The sequence below is a fragment of the Salvelinus sp. IW2-2015 genome, linkage group LG20 (genome assembly GCF_002910315.2).
Source record: "Salvelinus sp. IW2-2015 linkage group LG20, ASM291031v2, whole genome shotgun sequence".
NCBI classification, from domain to species: Eukaryota; Metazoa; Chordata; class Actinopteri; order Salmoniformes; family Salmonidae; genus Salvelinus; species Salvelinus sp. IW2-2015.
The window spans coordinates 52,258,429-52,272,119 of NC_036860.1; the positions used below are offsets into that span (position 1 = coordinate 52,258,429).

The 13,691-nt window shown below is 46.6% G+C and overlaps 1 protein-coding gene across 8 annotated transcripts in view; it reads right to left on the minus strand.

Annotated features, from left to right (window-relative positions):
- The window catches only part of acaca (acetyl-CoA carboxylase alpha), a 60,351-nt gene that overhangs the window by 20,888 nt on the left and 25,772 nt on the right, over window positions 1–13,691 (minus strand). For all 8 annotated transcript variants that reach the window (XR_011481777.1, XM_024012146.2, XM_024012151.2 and 5 more), the window contains 13 exons: window positions 13,090–13,131; window positions 12,077–12,292; window positions 11,808–11,963; window positions 11,455–11,679; window positions 10,275–10,430; window positions 9,603–9,749; window positions 9,158–9,427; window positions 8,718–8,815; window positions 8,348–8,468; window positions 7,629–7,739; window positions 2,683–2,826; window positions 2,395–2,515; window positions 1,379–1,475 (listed from right to left, as the gene is read on the minus strand). Coding sequence is in view for 7 of the 8 variants with exons in the window: in XM_024012146.2 (XP_023867914.1) it covers window positions 1,379–1,475; window positions 2,395–2,515; window positions 2,683–2,826; window positions 7,629–7,739; window positions 8,348–8,468; window positions 8,718–8,815; window positions 9,158–9,427; window positions 9,603–9,749; window positions 10,275–10,430; window positions 11,455–11,679; window positions 11,808–11,963; window positions 12,077–12,292; window positions 13,090–13,131 (1,904 nt within the window). In the remaining variant the exon portion in view is untranslated. The remainder of the gene's footprint in view (window positions 1–1,378; window positions 1,476–2,394; window positions 2,516–2,682; window positions 2,827–7,628; window positions 7,740–8,347; window positions 8,469–8,717; window positions 8,816–9,157; window positions 9,428–9,602; window positions 9,750–10,274; window positions 10,431–11,454; window positions 11,680–11,807; window positions 11,964–12,076; window positions 12,293–13,089; window positions 13,132–13,691) is intronic.

A 13,691-nucleotide genomic window follows, 5' to 3' on the forward strand; every position in this document is an offset into this window, starting at 1 on the left:
GCAATACGGACTTTCAGCTCCCTCCAAAGATTTTCTATTGGGTTCAGGTCTGGAGACTGGCTAGGCCACTCCAGGACCTTGAGATGCTTCTTACGGAGCCACTCCTTAGTTGCCATGGCTGTGTGCTTCGTGTCGTTGTCATGCTGGAAGACCCAGCCACGACCCATCTCAATGCTCTTACTGAGGGAAGGAGGTTGTTGGCCAAGATCTCGCGATACATGGCCCCATCCATCCTCCCTCAATACGGTGCAGTCGTCCTGTCCCTTTGCAGAAAAGCATCCCCAAAGAATGATGTTTCCACCTCCATGCTTCACGGTTGGGATGGTGTTCTTGGGGTTGTACTCATACTTCTTCTTCCTCCAAACACGGCGAGTGGAGTTAGACCAAAAAGCTCTATTTTTGTCTCATCAGACCACATGACCTTCTCCCATTCCTCCTCTGGATCATCCAGATGGTCATTGGCAAACTTCAGACAGGCCTGGACATGCACTGGCTTAAGCAGGGGGACCTTGCGTGCGCTGCAGGATTTTAATCCATGACGGCGTAGTGTGTTACTAATGGTTTTCTTTGAGACTGTGGTCCCAGCTCTCTTCAGGTCATTGACCAGGTCCTGCCGTGTAGTTCTGGGCTGATCCCTCACCTTCCTCATGATCATTGATGCCCCACGAGGTGAAATCTTGCATGGAGCCCCAGACCGAGGGGGATTGACCGTCATCTTGAACTTCTTCCATTTTCTAATAATTGCGCCAACAGTTGTTTCCTTCTCACCAAGCTGCTTGCCTATTGTCCTGTAGCCCATCCCAGCCTTGTGCAGGTCTACAATTTTATCCCTGATGTCCTTACACAGCTCTCTGGTCTTGGCCATTGTGGAGAGGTTGGAATGTTTGATGGTGTGTGGACAGGTGTCTTTTATACAGGTAACGAGTTCAAACAGGTGCAGTTAATACAGGTAATGAGTGGAGAACAGGAGGGCTTCTTAAAGAAAAACTAACAGGTGTTGTGAGAGCCGGAATTCTTACTGGTTGGTAGGTGATCAAATACTTATGTCATGCAATAAAATGCAAATTAATTATTTAAAAATCATACAATGTGATTTTCTGGATTTTCTGGATTCCGTCTCTCACAGTTGAAGTGTACCTATGATAAAACATTACAGACCTCTACATGCTTTGTAAGTAGGAAAACCTGCAAAATCGGCAGTGTATCAAATACTTGTTCTCCCCACTGTACATTCTCAACAAATTATGTTGTGACCAAGATGACCATTGAAGCTCTGCGGACATGCGAGAATGACTTGGTCTTAATGCTCTGGTATGTTTGACAAAGGACTAATAGTGTCTATATTGCTTAGAAATAGTGGAGTGATGTGGTTCCTTACCTGGCTCTGCCCACCACCACACTCTGAGCCCAAGGCTGCATGATCTCCATGAATGAGCCATGGTCAAAGAACCCACTTTGCCACGGGCCCTTTGGAGCTGCAGAAAGACAGAGAGAGAGTTTTAATATTTGATTATTACAAAGTAAACATCTGTAAATGAGAAATACCATTTGCCCTTATTTGGCAGAATAATACATTTTTCCCTCCAGATGCTGACCATACACTCATGTCATATCCATGCGGCCAAAAGCAGAGTTTGTTTTATATTTTGAACAGAATCTCTAATCTTCTGTAAAGAGCCTTGCTCAGCTCTGCTGTTCCTGGCAGACAGAGCGACAGAGCTACAGGGCTAGTCCAAGAGGTTACCATTCAATTAAGGCTCCCCGCTCATCACAGCTAAAGACATGGACTGGTCTGCCTCACGCACCGCCCCTCAGTTGCTTCCTCTGCCCAAAGTTGTAATTACACTGATATGGAATCTGCTCGGGCCTGTCCATGCATGTAAAACCTAAGCCATCCATTCCCCTGCTATCTCCACCTCTTCATCCATCCAGCGAGCCCAGGATTCACAGTGTCTCGCACACTGTCTGAATGAGGAATATCCCCCCTACAGCAAGCCTATAACCCTCTCTAACAGTCAGGAATTAGTTTAACCCCTGACCTCAAGGAGATCTGCCCAAAACGATAGCAGCGCATATCGCATGTCAACCTTTAAATGACAATCAGCTGCTGTTTCACACCTGCTGAGGCAGCACTAGTGAGACTGGATGAGAGGATGAATGACTACTGTACACGTGAGTTGTTATTGTTAATATAACAATAATAATAAGATCCTTTATTGCACAGCGATGGAAAGATTAGATAGAGTTGGTGATGAGTGAGGTACAAAGTTTACAATATGTTGTAAGTGAAAAGTAGTTATTTCTCATTTGTGGGGTACTGTAAAATGTTGAAGAAATATTAATCTGAGAAGAAAACTAAAAAAAAACTAAAAAAAAAAAATGGGGGTTACTTACTTTGGCCGGGGCGTCCTGCCAGCATCCAGCGGGGGTCATAGGGAGCCTTGGTGGGCATAAACTCCACCAGCCGGTCTATGGGGTCCTTGGCATTGATGATGGGCACAGGACTAGATCGGTCCTATGGGGGACAAACAATCAAGAACTCGTAGAAAAAATMTAAACATTGCCTCTGAATTTAACACAGCTTCACTGTGAGTAGCTAACAGCATAAAGGTACATTTGCATTGGTTAAGCCTAAATGAATGGACAGTGGAATACATGTTGACAGTAACAGCTGATGCTTACCTTGGGCATGTAGGAGAGCCAGTGCAGCAGCATGTGGACTCCCTCAAAGTCATCACACACAGTGCTGTGGGTCACACCGTTGTTGTGCATGATCTGAATCCCACCCAGCTGGTTGTTGGAGGTGTATACCTCTCTACCCAGCACCTACGGGAAAGAAGATGGGGGTGATGTCATATTCTGTATAATAATCGCTAATTCTTCCTTGGTAGTATCAAACCATGTAAGCCAATTTCCCTACAAACTACAAGCCGAGAGACCTCCAACCATATGTAGACACTAGATATACAATAATGGGTATTTTTATGTTGAGACACCCATTCTTCTCCCAAACAGGGCATAGTGAACCAAGCCCGTTGAGGCTTAGGGCTGAGGATAAAGGGTGGTGTCACCAGGGCTCTGGTCCCTGGGGTTGTGGATCAATAGGATGACACACACATCTGAAAGGGGACAGGGACCCCCCCTGCTCCCCACCGTGGCACCGCCTCGTCAATACTGTCGATCGGTGGCTAGGGATCACTGCATCACGGCGGTCACGGGGGGCCGCTAGCATCCAGCGCTCTCTCTCCCAGGGGTTATTTGTAACCTCCAGAGTGAATTAATACCCGAGGTTTCTCCTCCCCGACACAATCGACAGGAGCTGTGACAAAGAGCTGCCCGCCCGCACACTGCCTCACAGCCGGTTTATGAGCACGCACACACATACACAAAAACACACATGGTCACACACACAGTGAATAGCATGTGTATGAGACTGCCTGTATGTGTGCGTGTATATTGGTTTATTGTGKYMCTCTCCTGGTGTGAGAGGCTAATGAAGGATGGCATGGACCCATTAACCTCCCCACACATACACAGGCGGCCGTGCAGGGGACACAGTTCCGTAAAACACAGAGGTGCTCGTTGATCACTCAGCTCTTACCTCTTCACCATCATTTACTTTCTCTGTTCCCATTAATGGATATGTCCCTGGCTACAAATCCTGGGTGCTCTCCTAAAGCTGTCAGGCCAGCCCGTGGCCCCGGGAAGCATTGCAGTCACCTTGACAGGCAGACACAGGGCCTCTGTGCCACCGGGCTGGGCCTTGGTTCATTAACATTCCACAGCAGAGGGAGAAAAGAGGTAGGGTGGAGGCACGAGAGAGGGACGTAGGCTCTTTTAGTGGCCGACTGGGATATTTGTACCAGTAGTTACTATCCAGTCACCATACAAATAGGAGAAAGATGTCCATCAGTGAATGAAATGAGTGTCTTTAGATGACAGACTATCTACGGCTTTGGTGAACCAGGGAGTCTATGGGGATATAATATGAAGGCAATGTTATAGTGAATGTCTTGGTACATTTTTCTGCCATATTATTGTTGAATGGACGGTCCATCAAAGTGACATCCATTTGGGAAAAACTATAGATTTATCGCTGCACTGGTAAATGTATACATTTCTCAGTAAATCTATAGTCTCCCATTTAAACATTTACTGTAACACAATACATTTGTAAAATTGTGATATATTACATAATCTTCTGATGTTTCTCTAGCATCCGAACACACACACAGACGAACTTGCAGCAAAACCTGCAAATGGAAACTCGCATGTTGTGTTTTGTCATGCGGCGATTTGTCATGTAATTTGTTATAAAGTCATGTTAATGCTGAGACTGAGGAGAGATAAAGGGAAGAGAGACGGAGGTAGAGAGATGGGGAAAGCAGTGGGTAGTCAGTGCTAGTGGAGCCCTGAGAGAGAGAGAAAACAATCTGCCTCAGCAAAACTTTTCATTCTGATTGGAGAGAAATGATAAGGGTGTCCTTCGCCCCAGCAGCAGCCTCAGGCATCACGCTGCTATTTCTATGCCAACAACAACTTGACGCTTCTCTTTCTATTATTCCACCAGGAGCTGCAGCAGTGTGACTGGGGAGACGAGGGGGGGGGGGGGGGGGGGGGGGGGGGGGGGGTTCAACCACAGAACAAGGGCGAAAAAGGCCTGATCACTGAGGTGGAAAACTGCACACTGAGTGAGAGAATAATATGGGATCAGAAAACACCATTATAATTTGTATTGTTAGATTCAGACGTGATGCAGTCTTCCTGCCTCCATACTATTTCAGAGGGAGATCTCTTACGGGATATCTATCCAATGGCCAACGCTCTGTCCTTACAGTACACAGTAACAAAACTACACACTTTGTCCTCTTCCTTAAATTAACTGCAAAATAAATGGCATGACCGAGTAATACATATTAATAGTGAAATTCCAAATTAAAATGAAAATGCGTTAATTGCATCAACTAAGGAACAATCTATGTGCGTCACAGATGACAGAGCACAGTGCATAAAGCACACATGAACATTGCCTATTCTTAAAAAAAACAGGACAATTAAAAGCCTTCACGGTAACTGTTTTATAAATGGTTCATTTAATTATGTGTAGTCTTGTTGTTAGTGATGCATGGTGGTGAGTGCTACAGCTGAATATACCTTTTATTCAGACAAAGAACCAATGTCCCTTTGCAGACGCTGCACTGCAACCAGAGGAAGAAAGAATTATAATAAATAACCCTAGACCACCTTTACGCCACACACAGAGATGCATACAAAGCTCTCCCCGAKCTTCATTTGGCAAATCTGACCATAATTCTATCCTCCCGATTCCGGCTTACAAGCAAAAACTAAAGCACCTGTGACTCGCTCAATACAGAAGTGGTCAGATGATGTGGATGCTACGCTACAGGACTGTTTTGCTAGCACAGACTGGGATATATTCCGGGATTCATCCAACGGCATTGAGGAGTACACCACCTCAGTCATGGCTTCATCAATAAGTGCATCGACGACGTCGTCCCCACAGTGACCGTACGTACATATCCCAACCAGAAGCCATGGATTACAGGCAACATCCGCATCAAGCTAAAGGCTAGAGCTGCCACTTTCAAGGAGCGGGACACTAATCCGGAKGCTTATAAGAAATCCCGCTATGCCCTCAGACGAACCAACAAACAAGCAAAGCGTCAATACAGGATTAAGATTGAATCCTACTACACCGGCGCTGATGCTCGTCGGATGTGGCAGGGCTTGAAAACTATTACGGACTACAAACGGAAACCCAGAAGTGAGCTCCCTAGTGACACGAGTCTACCAGACGAGCTAAATGCCTTTTATGCTCGCTTCGAGGCAAGCAACACTGAAGCATGCACGAGAGCACCAGCTGTTCTGGATGACTGTGATATAACGCTCTCGTTAGCCGATGTGAGCAAGACCTTTAAACAGCTCAACATTCACAAAGCCGCGGGGCCAGATGGATTACCAGGACGTGTACTCAAAGCATGCGCAGACCAACTGGCAAGTGTCTTCACTGACATTTTCAACCTCTCCCCGACAGAGTCTGTAATACCTACATGTTTCAAGCAAACCATCATAGTCCCTGTGCCCAAGGAAGCGATGGTAACCTGCCTAAATGATTACCGCCCCGTAGCACTCATCTCGGTAGCCATGAAGTGCTTTGAAAGGCTGGTCATGGCTCACATTAACATCATCCTCCCGGAAACCCTAGACCCACWCCAATTTACATACCGCCCCAACAGATGACGCAATCTCAATCGCACTCCACATTGCCCTTTCCCACCTGGACAAAAGGAACACCTATGTGAGAATGCTGTTCATTGACTACAGCTCAGCGTTCAATACCATAGTGCCCACAAAACTCATCACTAAGCTAAGGACCCTGGGACTAAACACCTCCCTCTGCAACTGGATCCTGGACTTTGACAGGCTATCCCCAGGTGGTAAGGGTACACAACACGTCTGCCACGCTGATCCTCAAAACTGGGGCCCCTCAGGGGTGTGTACTTAGTCCCCTCCTGTACTCCCTGTTCACCTACGACTGCAAACACGACTCCAACACTATTATTAAGTTTGCTGACGACAACAGTGGTAGGCCTGATCACCAACAACGATGAGACAGCTTATAGGGAGGTCAGAGAACTGGCAGTGAACAGGACAACAACCTCTCCCTCAATGTGAGCAAGACAAAGGAGCTGATCGTGGACTACTGGAAAAGGCGGGCCGAATAGGCCCCCATTAACATCAACGGGGTTGTAGTGGAGCGGGGTCGAGAGTTTCCAGTTCCTTGGTGTCCACATCACCAACGAACTATCATGGTCCAAACACACCAAGACAGTTGTGAAGAGGGCACGACAACACCTTTTCCCCCTCAGGAGACTGAAAAGATTTGGCATGGGTCCCCAGATACTCAAAAAGTTCTACAGCTGCACCATTGAGAGCATCCTGACCCAATTGCATCACCGCCTGGTGTGGCAACTGGTCAGCATATGACCGTAAAGAGCGAGAGGGTAGTGTGTACTGCCCAGTACATCACTGGGGCAAAGCTTCCTGCCATCCAGGACCTATATGTAGACTCCAGTCACCATAGACTGTTTTCTCTGCTACTGAACGGCAAGCAGTACCAGGACCAAAAGGCTCCTTAACAGCTTCTACCCCCAAACCATAAGACTGCTGAACAATTAATCAAATGGCCAATTACATTGACACCCCCCCCCCCCCCCCCATTTGTCTTGTACACTGCTGTTACTCACTGTTTATTATCTATGCATAGTCACTTCACCACTACCTACATGTACAAATTACCTCAACTAACCTGTACCCCCGCACATTAACTCATTACCGGTACCCCCTGAATATAGCCTGGTTGTTGTTATGTTATTGTGTTACTTTAGTTTATTTGGTAAATATTTTCTTAACTCTTCTTGAACTGCACTGTTGGTTAAGTGCTTGCAAGTAAGCATTTCACGTTAAGGTCTACACTTGTTGTATTTGGCGCATGTGACAAATAAAGTTTCATTTGAACACTGCATCCAAGCAGAATCTCTCTCAGTATTTCAGTTTTGTGTGCCATGAGGTACAGCTAGCACAGAGGGAGTGATACTGGCCCTTACCTTGTTGAGTGCTCCAGCCCCAGTGAGGATGATGTGGGAGTTTTCCACCTGGATGGTCCTCTGACCCAGCCTAACCAGGTAGGCTCCGATCCCGATTGCACGACAAGTCACCTGGAGAGAGAAGTGCACACAGTCTGGTTAGGAAACCACTGGTCAAGTGCATGTTAGTGATCAGGGTAAACCAATTCTTAGATTTGCCATCCTCTGCCTCTGAGATTCTCCGGTACTTCTGTATACTTTTCAGCCAGTAGTTCTAAAAATAGCCAAAGTTCATATCTGCAGATATACGTGCACCATGTCATTGCTCTCTCTCTCTGCTGTGTGTGCATCTTGCTAGCTGTTACTCAAATGGCGAAGGACTGAAGCCCATTGGCTAGAACTCYAATTGTTAAGGGGCTGGCCCAGGTGGGGGAAAATGGCACGTCACAGCTTCCAGAAAAACATCCGCTTTCAATATAGGGATTTCTTTGCAAATTGATGTAAGACAGTAATTCTGCTCATATATTCTACATGTATGAACTACACATTGACACATCCATCACYTCTGAATCCATGTTTAAAAATATACTTCGTAGTCGCCATAGTTCCGGAGCTTGTCTTTAAGTAGTAACTTAGACATGAAAGACAGTTTCGAATTAAAGAGGTGTTAAGTCCACCATTCCTATAAGTGCTGTGCGTAGGCCTGTGTGTGTCGGAACATCCAGTGCGTCGGTGCGTACCAGGTTCATGGTGATGACCTTGTCATAGGCCAAAGAGGACTCTCCAGCAATCATCCCGGAGCCCTTCAGGTTCTCCACCCCCAGACCCTCCTCCTTCCCGATGATGTCAGTGATCTTGTACCTGAACAAGGAAAGGCTCAGTCAGACATCACGCCTTTCTCGTGGAAATCATCACGTCATCCTTTTCCTTATTCCACTTCTCCCATTGTACAAGGGGCTTGTCATGTGTATTCATGCAGTCCATTGATTCTCTTAATTTGTAGATTTACAGTTTCTCCATTGGCCTAATCCAGTGAGCTGGATGTATTATCTGTATTGAATAGGGTGACAGTGAATAAAAATATGGCTGAGAGGTAAGGTCTGGACTCACCTGGACTCTCCCTCATCCTCTATGTGTTCACAGTGAACAGAATTCAGGGCTGACACCTTCTTGTAATCCTGAGGGGTCAGGTACAAGTACTTGAAGCCCTGGGGCGAGAAACAGACTTTGCATCAGCAGACTGCGAGGGGCATACATACATACATACATACTTGGGTAGATTGATTTGATTGATTAATTTATTGGGGGGAAAAGATGCACCGAGTACAACCCAGGGGATTCCACGTTAAAGCTAATATCACTTGTTTCCAACGTGGTCCCCAATGGAATACACCAATACAGACAAAACAACAGTAAATCCCTACAGTACAAAACAGCATCACAATAGAACCATCTGCTAACAGAGACCTACAACACTAATCTCCAAATCAAAATAGTTTCAATTCTTCAATAGAAGGTCTACACCGCTATGCCCCCTTCTGCCAGCTGACCTTGTAGGGGTCTGCCGTGTCCTGCCAGGCTACATGGAACATGTGTCTGATCTCCTCTGCCAGGCCGATGCGGGCACCGCTGTTGGCAGAGATGTAGATACGAGGAATGCCACTCTCCCTGGACATCTCTGAGGCCTGCAGGAACAGCAGGTCCTCCTGCGGCCCAAACGAACCAATCTTGTGTGTGATGTCATTACTGATCACAATGATCTCACGCCCTGCCGGGTACTCCGGGGTCCTGATGGTCATCCGCCAGGCCACCATGCCAATCTAGAGGGACACACACAGGTTCACATTCATTTATGTAGTCGAGACATGACTGTTGTATGCATTTTCACAAAGACAATACCCTGGCAAACAGTTACTGAACAATCCTGCCAAAGAAACACAGAGACACCTACAGATCAGAAATGGAACTGCAACTTTAAAAGGAGTTACTTCTCACCTCGTTCCCTCCTGGTAGACGGTTCATCTGCACCAGCTGTCCCTGTGGATCCAGGACCAGCTCAGTGAAAGTGAGCAGCTCAGAGGGCAGAGGGCATTTGGGCAGGTGGGCGAAGGCTTTAGTGGACTGCCACAGCTTCTTTAGAGCCTGGAGGAAAGAGGAGCCAGAGACACGAGGGACTGCTGCTCACTCTTAATATAACAAACTTACTGGAAAGTGATAACATGCAGGGTTGAGGTCAATTAAATTTCAATTCAGGTTCGACATTTTAATTAATGAATTGGACATTTCCAATTATTTTACAATGTGAAATCTTCATTTCATGCATTGGATTTCAATTAACTTCCTGAATTGACCGAGTTGAAATGCAATTGACCCCAAACAGTGCTCCCYAGTGGTGCAGCGGTCTAAGGCACTGCATCTCAGTGCTAGAGGCGTCACTACAGACCCTAGTTCGATTCCAGGCTGCATCACAACTGGCCGTGATTGGGAGTCCCATAGGGCAGTGCACAATTGGCTCAGCGTCGTCCAGGTTAAGGTTTGGCCGGGGTAGGCCATCATTGTAAATAAGAATGTGTTAACTGACTTACCTAGTTAAATGAAACAAAAACACATGATTGTATGTTTACCATCTACGGAGACCACTGTGGGCCGTTGTGTCACGGTCTGTACCTGTCTGACCATCTCAGGGAAGTCATAGACATAGGTGGTTCCCAGGGACTGGGCCTGGAAGCGTTTGGACTGCAGCAGGTCCTTGGTCACATATGGGGTGTTGATGAGCATGCCATGTAGAGGACCCTGCTTGTCCCCATATGCCTGGAACATGATCTGGAGGAGAGGGGACACAGTCACTCCCCACACACAGACACTAGCTGCCCTTTGCAGCACACACATCTACAAAAACAACACAGAACCCAATATGTAATYTAATGAGGACAGACATCAGGCACGGACCGTATTCCAAGATAAACATGAAATGGTGAGAAAGGTGTTTAGAGTTGTGGAATCAGTTATATCTACATAGGAGAACATGTTCTTTAAAATCCCAATCAGCTGTGCACATCGCACATCCGTCTGATTAGGTTCTTTGACCAGACCTGGCAACATAAGCGGTCATTTCACATTAGAGACAGGAGCATATCGACGACTCAGAATGAGAACACAATAGAAGTAATTTTTTAAGAAAAAGTGTTAATCTAACACATCTGGCTATTGAGAGGTTCTCATGGACCTACAGTAGCATAAGGTAGGAATAGGTCTGGCGTCACCGGTGCTTAAGTGTTAACGAATAAGGCTAAGCTCAATGCACCGGATCCTCACTTAGCACCATCTACCACCTCCAAAATAGAACCCAGATTCATTAAATGAATAAAGGTACCTGCCCAGAATACAAATGGGAAGCGTTACATTTCAGTATTCCTCTCTCAACTATGGTCCYCAGACTGTAGTAGTGGGGGTATTATTTTTCTTAACCACTCTTAGCTTCTGCATATGCTCTCTGCCAATGACTATTTGATTTATGGATCATTTACCCTGGAATGGGATGACATATAGATGGCTGTAACTTACCTGTTCTCCTATATAAAAGGAAAATATCATGATCACTGCTAGTKTTGTCCAACAGGCTGGCCAGACCACTTATAGAACCCTCAGCTCCACTTTACACAGTGGACTGACTGATCCACAGTTGGCATGTAATTTATTTCTTAACTAAACTTGAAAATACTTGAGCAAGAACCAAGAGTGTCCCATTAAAGGTGCATTTTGGGAGCTGAGGATTATGAATGAATCTGCTTCCCCGGCCTGTGATTGGATGGGAGTGAGGAGCGTGAGGGACGTGCGAGTGCCCCACCTGTCGGTCTTTAGGCCCCAACTGTCCCGTACGGGAATCGGTGACCTCCTTGTACAGGCTGATGTCCAGGTAGTAGCCTGACTCGTTGGTGAGGAAAAGGCGGATGGGTATCTGTTTGCCTGTGGGCGTCAGCCGGATGTTGATCTTCAGCTCAGCCTGCAGGACCCGTAGCTTCCACAGCCTACTGCCGTAACGCATCACCATAGAGCGCACCGACTCCTCAATCTGAGCATGGTTACACAGAGAGAAGTTTGTTATAAACATATACAATACCAAAACACATCACTACATGTACAGTGTACAAAACCAATGTACACAGTGCATGTACAGGTCTTGGGTGTGCTGCCACTGACCTTGGAGGGGTCCATGATGACGGTGGGGACAAAGTTGAGGAAGATGTGGTTGCAGTCAGTGCGTACGGTGGTGTTGTTGAAGGCCACTTCCAGCTCGTCCATTGCCTCCAGCAGCAGACGCTCGGCCTCGTTGTGGAGGTACTCAAAAGACGCCTCCTGGAGATAAGACACAGGACGGAAGCAGAGGTCAGAGAGGGGCCCGTTTTCACATACTGAACAGGTGTAACAATCAAAACACACACGAAGCAGTGTGTCATTATTGCTCTCACCTTGGTGACCAGGTCTGAGTGACGGATGATGGCCCGGACAAAGAAGCGGTAGTCGGTGACCTCTGTGCCCACCTCCACACGGGCAGCGCCCAGGTAAAGGTGCATCTTGTGGTTGGCACAGGGAATGGCGGTCAGGGCAAAGTTCCGCATGCGGTTCAGCTCCAGCTGGAAGGCCAGCGCTGGCTCCAAGTGACGGTAGATCCTGTCCTCCTCAAACTGGAGACGCATGGTGACAGTCCGTTACATAGCAAAGCAGTCGCACAAGAAGACATCGTCACAGACAGCAGGACACAGCCACCCACAGCAAGATACGGTCACACCAACCAATGAGGGTTCAAGAGATGGGAATGATCTTTCCTCAAGGCCTAGAAATGACTTAACCAGTTAAGGCTGTTCTACCATCATCCCCAATATTAATAACTGCAGAACTCAGGGAACTTGGCTGTTTCAGGCGCATTGGGTTTATATAAGAGTAGAGGGTGCCCGCCAGCCATACACTGCATTAAGTAAATTAAATCAAAGGCAATCTCAGCCTGCTAATGGGTGTAATTTCTCTTAAATGGAGACGTCATTAAATAGATAATTACGGTAATGAGTTTGTGGTGCCATTGTAGTGAGACTATCAGGGGCCTAGGCAGGGGATGAGCCATCATTGATCATGTTAGAGAGACTTTCAGTGCCAACGAAGGGGTGAGCAAGGACAGCGGGAAGGTACTTCTGCAACTATCTTATTCAAATTGCCTCACCTCAATTGTAGTCATTATGTGAAATTGACACTCTTCCACTGTAACTCTAGTCTACACATTGAGAACCATGGTCATTTGGGCTCATATTTCATCTCAGTAATATATTCAGTCTGCGTTTGCACTTCAAATATGAATTCCKTTATCTTTTTGGGATGGATTCAACCAGTTTATTGACCACTACCACTGAGAAGACCATTCCCTATTATTTGATGGTAGCCCATAAAGCCAGTGTTCATATTGACACACAGACAATGTGATGACACTAACCTTGTCTCTGGACCGGAAGGTGAAGAACTTGGGGAACTCTCTCTGTGTGGGAGACAGACAGGTGAGGAGAGAGAGTACAGTTAAACAGATTCTCATGCTACGAAGAACACACGTTACCAACCTACCAGTTCTACTGGTTAAGACCGGCTAAGAATGACAGTTAGGGCTTTGAGTCCAGGAATTCAAGGATCCCTGCTATGCTGCAACTAAGGGTGTTTTCACATATAGTCCTCTTCACACTTGGTCTTTTTCAGACAATTTTTGTGAACTCGGTGTTGTTTGCTTAACTTTTTATCCAGTATGAACACTCCAATGGAACTCAGACCTCTCGAAAGAGCCCCCGAAGCAAACCCATTGAGAGGTGGTCTGAGTTTGGTTCGCCTGAAATCCTCTGTCCAGCTCCCTTTTTTAGGGCAATGTGAACACAAAGCTCCCCAGGTTCGCTTGTCATTCCTGCACCACACACTAGACTACTGCGACACCGTTTCCCCTGTCATAACCCCTCACACTAGACTGCCATAACCCCTCACACTAGACTACTGTAACACCGTTTCCCCTGCCATAACCCCTCACACTAGACTACTGCAACACCGTTTCCCCTG